Source organism: Lactuca serriola, chromosome 6, assembly GCF_051521515.1.
Source record: "Lactuca serriola cultivar US96UC23 chromosome 6, Lser_US96UC23_V15, whole genome shotgun sequence".
Lineage (NCBI taxonomy): Eukaryota > Viridiplantae > Streptophyta > Magnoliopsida > Asterales > Asteraceae > Lactuca > Lactuca serriola.
This window is the reverse complement of record NC_136413.1, coordinates 17,085,534-17,102,861: the sequence shown is the minus strand read 5'-3', so window position 1 is coordinate 17,102,861 and position 17,328 is coordinate 17,085,534. Positions and strand designations below refer to the sequence as shown.

Below are 17,328 nucleotides of genomic sequence, written 5' to 3'. Positions count from 1 at the left end.
CGAAAAAATCTCAACAAGCAAAAGAAAATCAGACGTTGAGAAAAGTAATGTTGTTAATTGGCAATGATAAAATCTTTGAAAACTAAAGAAAAGGCGGGTGTAAAGTAAATATGAAATGAGAAATATTATGCACGGAAAAGTAATGTTTTTGGTGAAAAGTTCTTGATAAACTTAGAAAAACATTCAATATATATTTAAAAGACAAAGCTGATTTTTCAATGTATATAAAGTTTTCTCCTTTTGCTACATAATATGTGAGTTATTGTTATATGCATATTTGCATCTTGCACATCAATTTATTATCCACATTGCATTTGGAGTGTGTTTGAGATTGCATTTAAAAACAACTAATTGATTTATTGGCCTTTTGAAAAGTTAATAAATTAAAAGAATGTTTGACAATGTGAAAATGACTTCTAAAAGAACTTTTCATGAACCCTTTAAAAATGAGATTTCAATAAGTTAAGATTTTTATCTTTTCAAGATTATTTATAACTTTTAGGTTGTAAAAGCTAAAATCACCAAATACTTCATACTGTCTAATAACTTTATTCTATATCACGATGGTTAAATATGATAATTAAAGACTTAAAAGACTATGATATCAAATTTCATAAGTCATAACAACTTAGCAAAACATTATGTGTTTTTTTTGTTTGCAATATCTATGCCTTTTAACTGGTATGCAATATAATTAATAAAATTTGAAAGTGTTTAGATGTAATTAATAACAACCAAAGTTATAAATTGAAACAAATTATCAAACCGCATAAACCGCCCAAACCACCCGCATGAAACCGCACCACATAATGCGGTTTAGAGCCTTTGTGGTGCAGTTTGCGGTTTCCATAAAACTCAAACCGCATGTGCGGTGCGGTTTGCGGTTTCAACTCTAAACCGAACCAAACCGCATCGCGAACACCCTTATTAGAAGGTTAGGGTAGTCGATCTTGGTCAATATCGGTTAAAGTTGGTCCAAATTGGACCAACTCGGACTCCAAATCGGACCAAGTTAGCTCGTCCGTTTCTAAAAACCCACCAACTCAAAGGAGCCAGGTAGACTAATGCTTAACTCTAAAAGGCTTGCCGGCTCAAAGGAGCCATCTAGCCCAAAGCTTAGTTGTGTTTAATTTTCAAAGGAGTCAACTCCCTTTTTATATAACATGCTTGCCTTCATCTATTATCTAACCAACGACGTGGGAATTTTTTTATCTCTTTAGTTCTTCAGATATGGTGGTTTTGTAACTTATTAAAACATTCATCACTACTACCATCGCCGAGAGAGCGCCATCTCCTTCACAAGAACATAAACTACCTCCTTCACCGGAACGAAGACTACCTCATTCTTTAGCCAAATTGCAACTTGTCACAGCTCCCTCGAACACCCTCTACACTACCTGTTAACACAAAAATACAAACACCCGCATAAACCACTATAATAATCACCTCTACCTAACCTTACAACAACCGAGAACCATCATATAACCTCTTCTCTATCGCCGTTACCCGCCTTAATTTTCATCTATGTCCACCATCACCAAATCTCCTCCTTATACCACCCTTGTTCACCATCGAAATTACCACCGAGAATCACCATCATTATCACATCTTAAACCACCACTCTTTACACACCCTTGAACCAAAAAGAAATAAGACAAAAAAGAGAGGAGAAGGCATGTTTGTAGCCGATTATATATATATATATATATATATATATATATATATATATATATATATATATAATATATGGTCTCCGATTAATCATTGTCTAGCCGACTAGCTTACGTTGAACGTTTTTACAACCTTGATATATATATATATATATATATATATATATATATATATATATATATATAAGTTAAGACTATTGCTTTTTAAAAAATAACTTATTGTCTTATTGATTTTTCCCAACACAAAAACTGATCCAAACACTTTTAAAAAATTATATTTTCCTACAACCATAAGTAAATAAGTCATTTTACCTAAAAGTTCTTTTGAGTTTCAAAACGAAATCTCAAACACCTTTTGATGTGATAATGTTATTAAATTACACAGTTGCGTTCACACTTCATATAATGCTTTTGATGTGATAATGTTATTAAATTACGACAGTTGCGTTCACACTTCATATAGTGCAAATGACGTTTAACCTAAAATTGCATATTAAGACCATTTCCAACTCATTTTCATTTTCATCAAAAAATGGAGTAAAAAATAAAGTTAATAGTGTTTAATCTCCAACCATACTTTATTTTTTTACCCTAAAAAAATATATTCATAGTATATTTCATTATTTCAACTTACGTAGATTATTAAACACATCCATCCTACTAATTTGGTTTTAACAAATATAATGTATGTTTTTTCATACAATACTATTATACATACGTTTATATAAATATTAAACATACACACTTTTAAATAAATATTATACATATATTTAAATAAATATTATACATGTATTTATAACATATTTATCACATGGACAATATTTTAATAACCTAGGGGATCTGAATCTTGTTTACCTTATTTTTAGGCTAATAATATCGTCATTTGTAGATTTTTATTAAATTATTATTGTAATATATAGGTTCATTGCATGGTTAATAACATATATTATTGTGTTTGTAATATATATTTTAATTATAAATTTTTGTAAAATATGTAATCGTATTTTAAAATTTTAATATGTATTTAACTTTTTATATGAATGTGATGCATAAAAAAACAAACTTTATATTTATAATTAACTAATATAATCTAATATATAACAAAATATTATAAATATAAAATGTAAATTTAAATTATAATTAGTAGATAAAAATAAACTTAAAATATATAAAAAAAAAACTAAAACTGACAACTCAAAGTTTATCGACATTTTGAGAGATATGAATAATATCACAACAAATATAATGTAATAATATTCATATACCCAAAAGGAAGTAAAATTGGAAAAAAAAATGAAGAAAAAATAGAAGGAAATATGAAAAATAAGAATAGGCTGGAGACCCTTATCATAAGAACAAAAAAAAAACAAATTAGCCGATAAGTTTATAAATGTCTTTTTTATTGTTATCAACTCGAGGATATAAAAATGATTGTTTTTCTTCTCTATTTTATTTTACCTTTCTTTCTTCCTATTTTGTTATTTAACAAAAACTTAAAAACGGTTTAATTTTTATTTTAACATAATTTGAATTTTTATTTATTTATAAATCTATATCACCGCAGGACTTCAAAGTTTAAATTATAATACTAAAAATATTTTTATTCATGAATTAAAAAAATTAAATTAATTGTAATAAGCCCAAGTGTTTGAAAAGTTGCAAGATAAGATGATAACAGTGGGCTCACCGCCAAATTCGGCCCCAAATCTGTTCTATAAATGCAATGCATACACGTCTCATCTCTCGGAAGTTTTTGCTCTTGTGTATGTTAACGTTTTTTTCTAGGGTTAACGTTTCACTGTAATCTTTCTCTATCTTCTCCATCTATGGATTAGGGCACGTCTCGCTCATAAATTTCAACTCAATCCGCGTATTTTCATTTCAGGTGAGCGTCTCTTGTTTATTATGGTCTAATATCTATGTGGATTTATTTGTTTTGTGATTGTTTGATTGATGATTGTATGCGAATTTTCTTAAACTTACTTGTTTTTTCGTCGACGGTTGTTTTAGCGTAGAAAGATTTGGGTCTTGTTTCTGAATTCGTCGTTGATAGGAGTTTGTATTAGGGCTGTAAGTGAATTAATATCTGTTCCGTTGGAAAGTTGTATTTTGATGTATGAAATTTGGGACCTTTTGTTAAGGCTTTTACGGTGGTTTTTATTATATTTGCTTGAGTTCACATTAAAGCTTTTATTGGTTGCTAGCGTCAAGGGGATTTGGGAATGGAATCCAGGAGATGCAAGTTTTTAATTTCGATTTCAAGATCAGTTTGGTTTCTTATTAGTAACGCTAATTTTATTGAGGGGATAATTCATAAACTGTTTTCTTGTTTAGTAAATTGTAACCTGTTAGTGTTGCATATCCATGTAGATTTTGACGTTCATTAGAGTTTCGATACTTCTATATCCTCACCCAAAATAAATAAATAAATACATAAACAATCAACAACTGAAAGATTCATCTATATTATTATTGTTAGATAAGTTTCTTGTAACTACTTTTTTCTTATGAAAAAGTTATTATTTATGAAGAAATGTTCGTACACGTGTATGAGGTACTCGCTGGTCACATTGATGTGAGGTCTTTGTATTGGTTTGCTTGTGCATTGATTTTATATCTTAATCATCCATGTCTCTCTCTCTCTCTCCATTTTTCCTTGGGTTACCTTACACCTGCTCTTCATATCTGTTTCTCTGTTGATCTATATTAATGTTATCAAGCACTGATTGGCATGGAGCTGGCAAGCTTATGATCCGGAAATGGGATGTATCAACTAATTTAAAACAGGATATGAGAAGTTTTATCTTTTTACAATTGATAGTGATTAATATGACTTGTTTTTCTAGTGGAAAAAAGTTAGTTTGGACTAATTAAAAACAAGATATGAGAGGTTCATATGTTTTATTTGGGCAAAAATGATCCAGTGCTGTGCCCTAACCTCCTGAAATTGTTAATGTTTCAGTTGCTTTGCTGTATAATTAGCATAACTGGATGATTTCTCTCTTGCCATTGGTCAAGGCATTTCTCATGAGCTTCGCAGTATCTGGTGTTCAATTGGTTTAAAAATCACTTCATCTGAAGTCGGAGGGTCATATCAGCTACAACTGATATTATGAACTTGTTATGCCCAAAGTTCTTACTTTTTGTTGTAGTTTAGGATGCTGTTTATGTAATTTTGATGTAAATTTTCTTGAATAGAGCTTTAGTGTTCCAACTTCAAGAATCTGATCTTCATGGTGCTTTTTGATCATTTTACACCACTAAATTGATGGGGATGTGAACCAAATGGCATAGCAAGAAAATCTTTTGTGCATATCCAGTCTTTAGGCCAAGGGATGATGTGGCATTAATAAAACATAGCAGCAGATGCTGGAGTATCTGTCAAGGGGTTCTGGAAAGCTGTTGGAAGTTCTGACTATTAACATTTGTGGATATATTTAGGATCCAGTCAAGGTCATTATTCATAATAACACCATTAGCACTCTCCAAAACCCCCTCCCTCAACTCGTAACAAATAGAAAATTAGAGAAAAATTACATTTACTCCTTTTGGACAAGGGTATCTTTGTCTTTTAACCTTTTTGACAAATCTGCTTTCTGTAATGTCTAAGAAGGAAAATCTGAAATGAACACATTTTTTACAACATAGAGATCCATAAATGTTGTACAAACATGCATAATTTAAATTTGACACAAGAATTTGAAAACTACAAGATTATTCTTTCCAAGATTGTTTTCCACAATATTTTGAAACCAGTTTTTTGTCAAGTTCAACTGATAACTGGATCAAGTAAGAACATCAAAATCAAGCTGTTCCAGCAGTATTGCTACTGACAATGAAAATGAGATGGGAAAGAACTGATATAACTATTATTCATATATGGAGTAGCTTGTAACATACATGAGGTTGATAGTTGACTTAACAGTGATTTCTCCTTAAGGGTTTTCCAGCAACTAATCAAATTATCAATGCAGAAGCAGAATCATATGTTGATATTATTATACAATGTTTTCGGCATTCTTGAACTTACTTGCTATATGTGTCTTATGTATATAGTCTAGGTGCTAAATATATGTGGGGTACTGGGGTTCATTAAGTTGTCTAGTCATCTTGTATTTGCACTATTTTGAGTTTTATATCATATGATAAACATTACCTGAGTGAAGTTTCTCATATCCCAGAATTCTTTTTTTTTTATTGTAGACTATAATCCTGGAAGTTAATGGGGTATGCTGGATAAGCTTCTATCATCAGGTCCAGTAGACATGAGCAGCATTGCATCTCAGCCATTATCAACACCTCTTCAAATGGAACCTGTTTCCAATCAAGACTCATCACTTAGTGTAGGCCAACAGAAGCCATTATTACCTTCAAAGAGGAAAGCTACAGCAGAATCCTTCTCCAATAATCCCTTACCTCTTCATTCATCAATTCCAAACAAACGTGTAGTTCAAATAGATGCTCATGTAAATTCAAGCTCACCTCGTGTGTCACCACTCTCTGCCAACAAGAAACAAACGCAAGTACAAACCATGCCTAATGGTCAACCGAATAAAAGAATGATGAGAAATGAGTCAATGTCAAATAAAACCGTGTCTCCAAGGGTACAAATGTCAAAGAGCAAGACTGCACCACTAGAAGTGTCCCCAAAAGCTCAAAGTGAGTCATATGTACGTGCGAAAATGAGGGAAACTTTAGCTGCTGCTTTGTCTGTTGGCATTCAGAACAAAGAGGAACTTTCAAATGAAGATAAGAATGTGGGCCCTCAGTCTACACCTACTGCTGACGTGGACATCAAGGAGACAAGTGAGGGACAAAAGCCTCAGTATAACTATGTAATGCCTGACACTGAAGGTTCATTTGGGGACACTTTTTTTGTGAAAGATGAGCTTTTGCAGGGAAATGGGCTATCATGGGCATGGGATATGGAAGTAGATGAAAAGTCAACTTCAGTGCCAATAGGTCAACAGGGTCAAGGTGTTGAGAACGGAAATGGGAATGGTAATGGTGTTGAAGAGGTGATTTTTTCTCCTCAAGAATTGGGTTTGAAGATTGAAGGTGAACTGTTTAAGCTGTTTGGAGGTGTGAATAAGAAGTATAAAGAAAAGGGTAGGTCTTTGATGTTCAATTTAAAAGACCGAAGTAACCCTGAGCTAAGAGAGAAAGTTTTATCCGGTAAGATCTCTCCTGAAAGATTGTGTTCAATGACACCAGAGGAACTTGCTTCTAAGGAGCTTTCGGAATGGCGAATGGCAAAAGCTGAGGAATTGGATAAAATGATAGTATTACCTGATTCCGATGTTGATATGAGGCGTCTGGTTAAAAAAACACATAAAGGTGAGTATCAGGTGGTTGACTTTGAACAAGATGATGGTATTTCTGTTGAGGTGGCTGTAGGGTCAACCTCTATGGCTAGTCAGTTTAGACCAAAGAAGAAGAAAGTGGAGTCTGATGGTCAACAAGTCAAAGGTGAAGAAGTGAAAGAAGGAGAGGAGACAGGCAATCGGGTTACTGTTTCTACAGAGGGGACTGATTTCATGCAAGAGTTGATTGTGGAAGAGTTTAAAGATGAGGGATTCTTGCCACCAATTGTTTCTTTGGATGAGTTTATGGAATCTCTTGATACTGAGCCTCCATTTGAGAACCTGACTGTAGATGGTAAGGAAACGAAGGGTGCTGGTGTCTCGGACAAAAAAGAAACTGGTAATGAGAAGCCGTCTTTGGGGCCCACTTCTGCTGAGGTGGAAGCACGTGTGGAGTTGTCAAGTGTGAAAAGTGGGGAGACTTCTGCAGAGAGAAAAGTTTTGGCTCCTAGTGTAGCCATTGGTGAATGTTTATGGGAAGGTGACCTCCAGCTCAGCATCTCTTCTTCGGTGTCTGTTATGGGACTGTTCAGAAGGTATGTCTGCCAAGCTGTTTGTTTTAAATTCTTAATGATGAGAAATTTGTCAGGATTTATACGGGTCTGTTTGGTTGGATGGAATGGAATGATTACATTGTATTGTCATGGTATTTTTATATTTGGATATAGTATTTATTCACAGTTTAAAAAAAATAAATAATAGTATTGAGTTTATTTCCACTTTAGATATTAATGAATGAGATTTTTTGAATTTATTATTTATAATAGTAAAAGAATAACATAACAAAATCTCATTAAAGCTTTGAATATTTTAGTAAATATAGATATTTTATTTTATTTTCTTAAATAAATCAAAGCTGTAAATTTTTTTGAAAGATGTATGTTATTAAGCGTTACACTATAATGGGAAAAATAAGTACTGTGTGATTGATAGTCAAATGTAAACCTTAAGAATGGTCCATTCCATTCCATTACACTAAACAAATGGCTTTTTTTTTCTTCATTCCAATGGAGCGAACCATTCCATTCCATTCCTTCCCTGATTCCATCACTAGAATGATATGATTGACTGCGTGGGTTTCAACCTCAGTTTGAAATGCTTGTGAATGACTATACTATATATATGACATTCTGTTTAGTCTGTGTGAATGTCTAAATTGCTGGATGGATTTTGATGTATTAGCTTATGTTTATAAAGCGAATGGTGTGCATTGATCTGATATTTTATTTGTTATTTGTATAGTGGTGAAAAAACATCAACAAAAGAGTGGCCTGGATCTATTGAGATCAAGGGCAGAGTGAGACTGGAGGCATTTGAGAAATTCCTTCAACAACTTCCCATGTCAAGAAGCCGTGCTGTCATGGTATACTTATGCTACCAACTACCAAGTCATCTTGTTGCTTTTCATTGCAACTACATAGCTGATGATATCTCTCAATTATCCATGCAACAATTTGTACAACATATTATTATTATTATTATTATTTTTGTTATTACACCATTTTGGAATAATAAACCCTTAAATTTAAATTTGACACTACAACATTTTTCAACTTTGTGGATCTTTGTTTCCCCTTTGATGGTGTTGTGTGGTATATACGTTTACTTTTTCCATGGTATGAGACCAAAACAAGTTGAAAAAAAATATTTTTTATTTTGTTAATTTTTGAAATTGTGTCGTACAAAGAAGGATGTGGTTGACAAGAAATCCTAAAATCTTTTCACTACATAAAAATGTCAAACTACAATGAGATGAGACTATTTATTAATTTGGGTGTTTAAAGTACCACCAAAAGAACCCATAAATTTTTTATTATCCGTGTATCTGGGAATAATATTTTTAAAGCAAATGGCATTGATCAACTAAAGAAACCAATTATTGAACTTGCTTGTAGCCTTGAAATCATTCTAATGAAACTACACTGTTTTGCAGGTTGTACACTTCAACCTGAAGGATAATTCTCCAGAGTTCCACAGAGCCAGTCTTTCTGAGGTGAGTTGAGTTTGTCAAAGAGGGTATTTTGGTCCTTTAACAGTGTGGCGTCTTTTTAATTTTTTGTATACATTGATTGTTGCAGTCTATGGATTCATATGTAGCAGAAGAAAGAGTAGGATTTGGAGAACCAAATCCAGGAACCGAAGTCTATTTCTGTCCACCACATAAAAGAATCACAGAAATGCTCAGCAGACTGCTCTCCAAAGACCAGACTGATATACAAAAGTCAACAGACAACGGGCTCATCGGTGTGGTGGTCTGGCGCAGACCTCAGCCTGCTGCCGCCACGTTGCCGCCTCACCATAAACACCATAGAAAAAACACTGTCTCATCTAGAAGACAAGAAACTATCAGCACCAATACGAATTCAAAACAGTTGCATCCACCACCACCTCCACCACCAGATCATGATGGTGGTGGTGATGATGATGATGATATTCCACCGGGATTTGGTCCCGGAGTTGTTGCCCGGGATGAGGATGACCTGCCCGAGTTTAGTTTTTCCGGCAGCGGGTCAAATTCAAATTCTGCCCAAGTCGGGCAGCTTTCAAGAATGGTTCAGTCTAATAATACTCCTAGACCTGTAGCTCATATGAGACATCTTGTTCATGAATATGGTCAAACCGGAAATAATAATAACAATAATAATAATAATAATAATAGCAATAATAATAATGGTAATACTAATAATAATAATATACATTGGAATGGAAATAGACCTTGGAATCGTGATGAGGACGATGATATACCGGAATGGCAACCGCAACAGCAACACCAAATCCATCATCAGGGCGAATTGCCTAACCATATGGTCAACCAAGTTAGACCCATGATGGGACCACCTGTTATGCATGTACGACCACCACCTAATTTAATGCAAAATGTATGGGTGCAACTGCCTGGACCTCATGCTCTTCTGCCTAATGCTGCCATGCCAGGCCGGCTTTATGGTGGGCAGTGGCGGCCGGAGGAGCCGAGGAGTAGAGGTTTTTGATTGTTGTAGATAGTTAGCTTAGGTTTAGCTTTGTCTTTTCTGTTTTGTGGTAGTTAAGTTTTGTAACATGTTACTTTGTGTACTTGAAATAATGTTTAGTATATTATGCTAATCATTTAGGATCTATTGTTTTGTATTTTGGGCTTTCGCTGGATGGTTGAGATTTTTTTCTTCGTTTTCAACTCTTGTGTTGCAAATCAACCCGACACTTACTTTTCATCTTAAATAAAATGGATTGTTTTATGATCCAGAAGTTGATACAAGATTATGGTCATTGCTTATATACGAACCAAGATAAAGCCTAGTGGTATTTAGTGTTGACATGGTGTCTCTTAGCCCAAGTTGGTGATGGCTCAAGTCTTGATGCAGTTGGGAGTATATTAGAGGGTGCATGACTCATCACAAGTCAACACCAATGATATGATATAACTCGAAATTCACCCTTTTATCAAAGGGGTATTCATATTAATTTTCCATTTTGCAATTTCTAAGGTCTACATGATATTTTGCAAAGTATAGTAAACAAGGTTCGACTATTTTGTGTTCTTAATCATTACGTTATGCCAAAAATCAATCCCTTCATACCCAAATATGGGAATCCATAGCTTTCACCCTCAATTTACATCAAATGAAAACCATTGAACATCATGAGAAAAACTAGCATCTAGTGGGTTTTTGATAGTCTCTAAGTTCCAATTATCAATAGAGAACTTCTATTGGTTTCTCCCTAATTAACATAACAAAAATCGTCGGTGGCCTCTCCGTCCATATTTGTGAAAATCACAAAGAAACCCTAACACCTTGTTCCTTGAATTTAAAATTGAGGGGAAGGAAAGGAAGGAAAAGTAAGTAAAGGAAATGAAGGGGAACTTTCCTTCCATTTCCTTTCCTTTCTCTCACAAAGAACCCCTAACATATATGTATCGTTATTTACCATGCTTATGTGGTGTAACGTAACGCCATTTTTCTTAATTTCCTAATTTATTAACAATATTCACATTCAAAAACTAATCAACTTTATAAGATATTAAAACTAGTAGTATCTTGGCTAGTGGTAGATGCATTTTATGTATCATTTAGTGTGTTCATTACATGGATTTGCATTGCATTTAAGTGTTATGATTCATGCATTTTGATATTTTTGGGACATTTATTCATATTGGTAGAATCTTGTTATTTGCATATTTTTTGGATGATTTCCAAAGTGTTTGAAGGTTTGACTATGCTTGGGATGATGCTAGGGGGTTGCAGTCCAAATTTCAGGAAGATCGGACCAGAAACGAGAAAGTTGGAAATTTTGAAGACACAAGTCATTCTACAGAGTTACTAGAGTTATTTGGCCTTTCCTATACGAGTTGACCAAGTTGAGAAGCTAGACATGGGAGGCTTGACTTGGTCGTGTCACTCTTTTACTTTGAGTTGACTGGATCAGTTGGGACAACTCACAATTTTTTGGTCTTTAAATACCACTTTTCATCAGATCTGCTATCCATCTCGATTTTGGTCGCAATCAAGACAAATTTTAAAGAAGAACTTTGAAGATCTCATCCACAAACCAACTCTTTGGTATTTTATTAGTTTGATTAACCCTTTAAACTTGTTGAATTAAACTTTTGATTATCTAAAAACTTTTGATTCCTTGATTTTCTAAAAAACTAGTATTTTTTTAATGCTATTACTTTTAGTCTTTTGAATAACAAAAGACCTCCATTTGTTACTTTTTATATTTTATTTATAATGCGAAGATTTTATATCTTACAACAAAGAGGTATTTAACAATTTATTTGTCTTAATCCACCATGATTTAACCCTATATGGATTCAACCCTGCATTCACTTACTATACGTATCCCTGATTTAATTTCTTTATTATAAGGAGTATGAGATGTATAGATGGCAAACTACAAGGACCAGAAAGGCTATATTCTTCTTCTATTCATTAGATCACCCTCTTTTCACAATCTACAAAGCGAAGTGGATGAGCTATGGAAACTGTCCTCTCTCCCTCACATTCTCGCGCCATATCCAATCATCCCAAGCTTTCACTCTTCAGGTTCTCTCATTTTATTTCTCTGTCTATAAATAAAGCTATGTATGTATCCCATAGATATTATGTCAATGGGCCTTGTGTAACGAGTGCGTGCTTGTGTATTCTTCAGGGACCAAGCTAAGATAAGTTCATCAAACCAAAAGATATGTAATTCTAACAAAAAATTCGTAGCTTGTTGCTGTGAATCTTCAGAACCCACCTCCCAAAATGGATTTTGTAGGAGGGATATTGTTCTATTCGGGTTTGCTGCTTCGGTTGCTACAGTTTTCCCAGTAGAAGGTAAACAACCATTAAAATTTCCTTGTTTCATCGTCTGCATTAGTTGGCGTTTGATTTTCTGTTTGTATAAATTTTGTAGTCTAATGCGACAGAGTGAGTATTTTGTGTATGTTATAAGATCATCTTCCCTAATTTCCTTGTAATTGTCAGGATCTGTTGCTGATGAAGAGATTAAAATGGCTCCAATAGTTGATGACCTAAATGCATATTCATATTTGATTCCATTGGAAATGCCTTCCAAGAACTTTTCCTTCAAATGGTTTGTATCTTATCTTCAAACCATGTTTAAGTTATTAATTTGCCCATTACCACCACTACACATAGATTCATGGTATTGATTTGGGTACACAAGATTCCTTTATATTTTGTAATAAATGATGTTTAAAAAATATCTAATGGAAGGAAAAAATAAATGAGGGAAGTCTCCTTTCTTTTGACTTTTTTCTATTAAGTCATTCTTTGCATTAAGAGAGAAAAACATTCATAACAAGTGTGTATTATGAGTGTGGTTATCTATCTAATACTTTTTCATATTTTTTTCTTTTGAAGGGTGGAATCAAGAAAACCTGAACGCTACTCATCTGCAGCACCTCTTTCCCGTATGTTTGTAGCTTGCTTTCTTCCATAATTGAACCTTCATACTTGTGTGTGTGTGTGTGTTTACATACATACATACATACATACTGATGAAGAAAACTCTCCATTATGATACAGCTAATGCACGACTACGGATTGTGGCTGAACGTGTTGATTTTTTTGACAATCTCATTCTTTCTGTAACGGTATTGACAACAAACTTTACTCTTAAAAAGTCAAAAAGTCAACTTAATTGATGAATTCTTGTACTGAATCTCCTTCCTATTTGCATTATTTTTCAGATAGGTCCCCCGAATCCAATATTCTTGAAATCAAATGATAAGAGTACATGGGAGGCAAAGGATGTTGCTGATTCTGTTTTATCTGACAAGTCTGCTTTGGTAATTTACTATTTACTTCATAAAGTTTAATGCAGGATATAGCAATGTACTTTCATTGACTTGTTTATTATACAAAAGAAATTTCACTGTTATCAAAGTATGGCGTCTTAATAAGAAAAAAATGAAAGTACAATACTATATTTGGATTGATAACAACCATTTTAAATACTTTAATGAAATCTTGATTTAATTTTTGTGCATACAGCGTGTTACTTCGAGTCAACGCATGGCAGAAAGTTCGGTTCTTGATGCTCACACTTCAGAAGTAAGTTCTCAAAGCTTTGCATTTTGTTTTAATTTTGTTTTTAATATTCATTCTTGTTTTGTATTATAGATTGATGGTGAGCCATATTGGTACTATGAATACCTAGTTCGCAAATCCCCTACAAAAACTGTATGTCTCTCTCCCTCTTTTTTTTTGTGCTGTAATTAATATGGTTGTTCTTGCTCTAGCTTAAAAATATATGCTAAAGGGTGTTTATTAATGTTAAAAAATACAGGTGACAGATTCAAGTATCTTTCGGCATTATGTAGCTGCATCTGTTGAACGCGATGGTGTGATAATATTTCTTCCTCTCTCTCTCTCTCTCTCTCTCTCTCTCTCTCTCTCTTTCTTTGGGTTAAGTGCAAGAAATAGCAACTACTTTCATTCATATACGGCCTTAATTTGAAAAACAGTTAAAAGTACAATGTTGTAATAGAAAGAAACGAACAAGAATCCCAATGACATTACAGTTTGTTAACACACTTGAGTGCTTTTGTGTAGGATTTTTATACACTTTGAATGCTTCAACACTCAACAAGCAATGGGACATGGTAATTCTCTCTTCCTCCATCTTTTCTTATTACGACTTGTCTATTTCCATGTTTAGATTGATGCGAATAATAGAAAATAGTAAATGTCTTGTTAGGAGCTTATTTCCAATTTATATACTTGTTAGAGATCTTAATCAATTTTGTTATTTTTTTTCAAAACAGATGGGGCCCGTACTGGAGAAAACCGTGGCTTCGTTTAGACTTCTCCCTCCCACTGAAAACTATGTTCCACCATACAAGGATCCATGGAGATTTTGGTGATTAATTTGTAATCATTTTTTTGTAAAATTTTGGTGGGTTAATTAACCCTTGCAATGTTGCATTAGATTAGGGTTTTGAAACTGCAATCCCATAGCGAGTATGGCGTTTAGCTTCTTGTATTTAGTTCGATTTGTCAAATGATAATGTAGCAACCGTTTCGGTGATTTGTTACACAAGACTAGACAAACTTTTCAAGGCTATTTTCAATTCTGTTTCATTGATATCAGTCTCAAAATCAGTCCAATGCTCAACATAAATGCTACCCACATAGTCAAATTACAAATGATGAAAGAAGCTACTTGAGTTTGACAATCCAACCCATTTTATCGTCCACAAGGCCCATTTGTAGCCTTGTCAATGAAGAATAAAGTTGTTGCGATACAAGTCCTACACCATGGCTTCCATAAGTCACACTGCACACACAAACACACACATGATGATAATTGATATTAATGAAACACCCGAAACCAAACAGTGATTGGTGGCCCATAACTTAAAAAGGCTTATAATGGGCCCATTCTTCTCTTTTTACCTTTTGCCAAGATAAGTTATGCTACCCACCGGGGATACAACCACGGCTGTTCCTGTGCAAAAAACTTCATCAGCATCAAGCAACTCATCTACTGTTACTTCTCGCTCCTCAACCTGGGTAAAGTCGAAATATTCCATTATTTTTTTGGATTATTGGAGGGGTATTTTAGACATTTGAAGTACCTGGAATCCTTCATCACGAGCCACATCAATAATACTCTTTCGTGTGATACCTGGGAGGATAGTCCCTTTTATATCTGGAGTAGATATAGAGTTTCCCTTTACCACATTATACGATAACAATATTAGTTTATTTACAAAAAATAAAAAAAATAAAATGATTAGAACAATTTTTATATACCTTTACAATAAAAATATTACATGAGGAGACCTCTTCCAAATACTTCTTGTGCACACTGTCGAGATACAACACATCTGAATAACCTTTTGCTTTTGCTGCACCTTGCGCCTTTAAAACCTACACACATTATTTTATATAAAAACATTAGAAAGCTTTTTATATACGATTTTTAGGGGTTGTTTCTTTTTACTTTCCGAGCTTAATGTGTTAAACACTCAATCTGTACATCTGTGTCAAACATTTAGTCTTATTCAGACCGTTTACTCAGTTTAAAAAGGAAATAGTGTTTATGTATACATGTCTTTATCCATTCAGACATCATCACTCATTCAGCCACTTTACTAGAAACTAGCAGTGATAGTAGACATGCTTACCGCAGCATAGTTTCCAATAGTCTTTACACTTCCAGTTCCACCAGGGGTTGCACGATGCATTTCAGTTTCAATTATCAAGTTTATAGGCGATAAACCTTCCTGCATCAGAAAACTCATAGAAACTGACATAAATAACAAAAATCTTATGAAAAAATTAGACTCATTTGTAAACAACATGAACATACCTTGAAGTAATTACCAACAGGAGAAACATAGATCAGAAAAGTATACTCTGGAGCTGGTGCAAGACCAAGTACACTTCCACTCCCTATGAGCAGTGGCCTTATATATAGTGAGCCTTTTCCAGGAGGGGGTATCTAAAACAAGACACAAGATGCTATTATCAATTTATCATATAGCATATCAGAATCCATGTGAAGTTATGTACAAATTTTATATATTCCAAAAGTAAACATATGTGTTACCCATCTTTCATTTGCTAATACAGTGTCCTTAACAGCTTGAATGAATTGATCAACAGAAGGAGAAGGCATACACATACGCTCTGCCCCCATTATCATCCTTTTAGCATTTTCTTCAGGACGAAAGAGTAAAATGTTATCATCTTCTGTACGATATGCTTTTAGGCCTTCAAACAATCCCTATGCAATTACAAAAGGGAAAATCTTGATTTAGTTACAGCTTACAACAATAGTAGAGTAAATTAAAAGATTCTGTAAGGGTTTTAAGAACTTACTTGGCCATAATTGAGGACTCCAGCACATGGGCTGAGCTCGATGTTCCCAAAAGGCACGAGCTCCCCTTTAGAGAAGCTCCCTCCTAGAGAACATTTCATGGTGTACATATGATCAGTATGCACAAGCCCAAATCCAATGGTGTCCCAATTAATGTCAACTGTATCACTTGGTACACTGCTGAGTTGAAGAAGAGTAGTTATTGTACAATCTCACAAAAATCTACAGAAACTCAGAGAAAACTGAACTTCGAACAACAGTTAGAAGAGGCACCTGACGGGAGAATTCACTCCAACAGCCAGTGCAATGTTAATGCCGCAAGTGGTGGTGGTGGTGGTGGTGGTATTCGGCAAATTAAAACGCGACTGATGTTGAAGCTGCTGCCATAGCCATAAATTCAGAAGAAAATCCAAATCTCAGTTACAATAGAATGTGACATCAAATTCGAAATTCAAAAACTGGACGTGCTAGTTTCAATTTTGTAAAACATGATAATTATGACTACAATCGATAATGAGAAAAGCTACAAATCGGAAAATTTAGATGATAAATCGCCAAAAATCAAAACAACCATAAACCTACCTTGTTAGGAGGAAGAAAGGAAAAAGGAGTCGTCAGGTAGGGATTGCGGGAGAGAAGACTAGCAGTAGTCGTGTGTCTATGAAAACCGCCGCCGATGGTGGTGGTGGCGTTTAAGAATACAGCGGAGGTCTCCATCTATCTCTCGAATTTGCCTCTTTTCGTTCGGTTACTCTCTGTATTCAAGCTTGGAGGAGTCTGACTCATGCACCATTAATCGCAATTTATAAATGTATGTTACGCACACGACGATAGGAGAAAGAAGACATGATTTTGTCCGTGTTTTCTAGCCGTTGATCTTTATTATATCAAATCTGAACCCTTGTTTTGTTGTCCTAAATCGTCATAGCACATTCAATAGGGACGATAACAGAATAAAAATA

At 34.2% G+C, this 17,328-nt stretch overlaps 3 protein-coding genes across 7 annotated transcripts; 2 read left to right on the top strand and 1 right to left on the bottom strand.

Moving 5' to 3' along the window:
* The first annotated feature begins 3,397 nt into the window (after positions 1 to 3,397).
* LOC145060605 (SPOC domain / Transcription elongation factor S-II protein) lies at positions 3,398 to 10,159 on the top strand. 2 transcript variants are annotated; one of them, XM_079008251.1, is made up of 6 exons: positions 3,401 to 3,555; positions 4,633 to 5,123; positions 5,874 to 7,569; positions 8,276 to 8,396; positions 8,967 to 9,026; positions 9,112 to 10,159. In XM_079008251.1, exons 3-6 carry the CDS (start codon positions 5,900 to 5,902, stop codon positions 10,021 to 10,023), a joined length of 2,763 nt encoding a protein of 920 aa, XP_078864377.1. In that variant the 5' UTR covers positions 3,401 to 3,555; positions 4,633 to 5,123; positions 5,874 to 5,899; the 3' UTR covers positions 10,024 to 10,159. The 2 variants fall into 2 exon arrangements, with proteins under 2 accessions (XP_078864378.1, XP_078864377.1); XM_079008252.1 differs by lacking the exon at positions 4,633 to 5,123 and having other exon boundaries at positions 3,398 to 3,555.
* A 1,760-nt stretch (positions 10,160 to 11,919) lies between these two features.
* On the top strand, positions 11,920 to 14,626 carry PPD5 (PsbP domain protein (Mog1/PsbP/DUF1795-like photosystem II reaction center PsbP family protein)). Its single transcript, XM_079008257.1, has 11 exons — positions 11,920 to 12,075; positions 12,182 to 12,351; positions 12,502 to 12,610; positions 12,901 to 12,950; positions 13,066 to 13,133; positions 13,230 to 13,328; positions 13,534 to 13,593; positions 13,663 to 13,722; positions 13,829 to 13,883; positions 14,095 to 14,144; positions 14,307 to 14,626. The coding sequence occupies exons 1-11, from the start codon at positions 12,008 to 12,010 to the stop codon at positions 14,403 to 14,405; spliced, it is 888 nt and encodes a 295-aa protein (XP_078864383.1). The 5' UTR covers positions 11,920 to 12,007; the 3' UTR covers positions 14,406 to 14,626.
* On the bottom strand, positions 14,594 to 17,214 carry LOC145060606 (branched-chain amino acid aminotransferase 2, chloroplastic-like). Of its 4 annotated transcripts, none has more exons than XM_079008253.1 (10): positions 16,949 to 17,214; positions 16,640 to 16,746; positions 16,369 to 16,546; positions 16,097 to 16,273; positions 15,857 to 15,988; positions 15,672 to 15,770; positions 15,298 to 15,414; positions 15,120 to 15,215; positions 14,938 to 15,050; positions 14,594 to 14,818 (listed from the first exon to the last, which is right to left on the bottom strand). In XM_079008253.1, exons 1-10 carry the CDS (start codon positions 17,081 to 17,083, stop codon positions 14,701 to 14,703), a joined length of 1,272 nt encoding a protein of 423 aa, XP_078864379.1. In that variant the 5' UTR covers positions 17,084 to 17,214; the 3' UTR covers positions 14,594 to 14,700. The 4 variants fall into 4 exon arrangements, with proteins under 4 accessions (XP_078864379.1, XP_078864381.1, XP_078864380.1 ...); XM_079008255.1 differs by having other exon boundaries at positions 16,640 to 16,743; positions 16,949 to 17,213; XM_079008254.1 differs by having other exon boundaries at positions 16,369 to 16,543; positions 16,949 to 17,211.
* Positions 17,215 to 17,328: the final 114 nt, after the last annotated feature.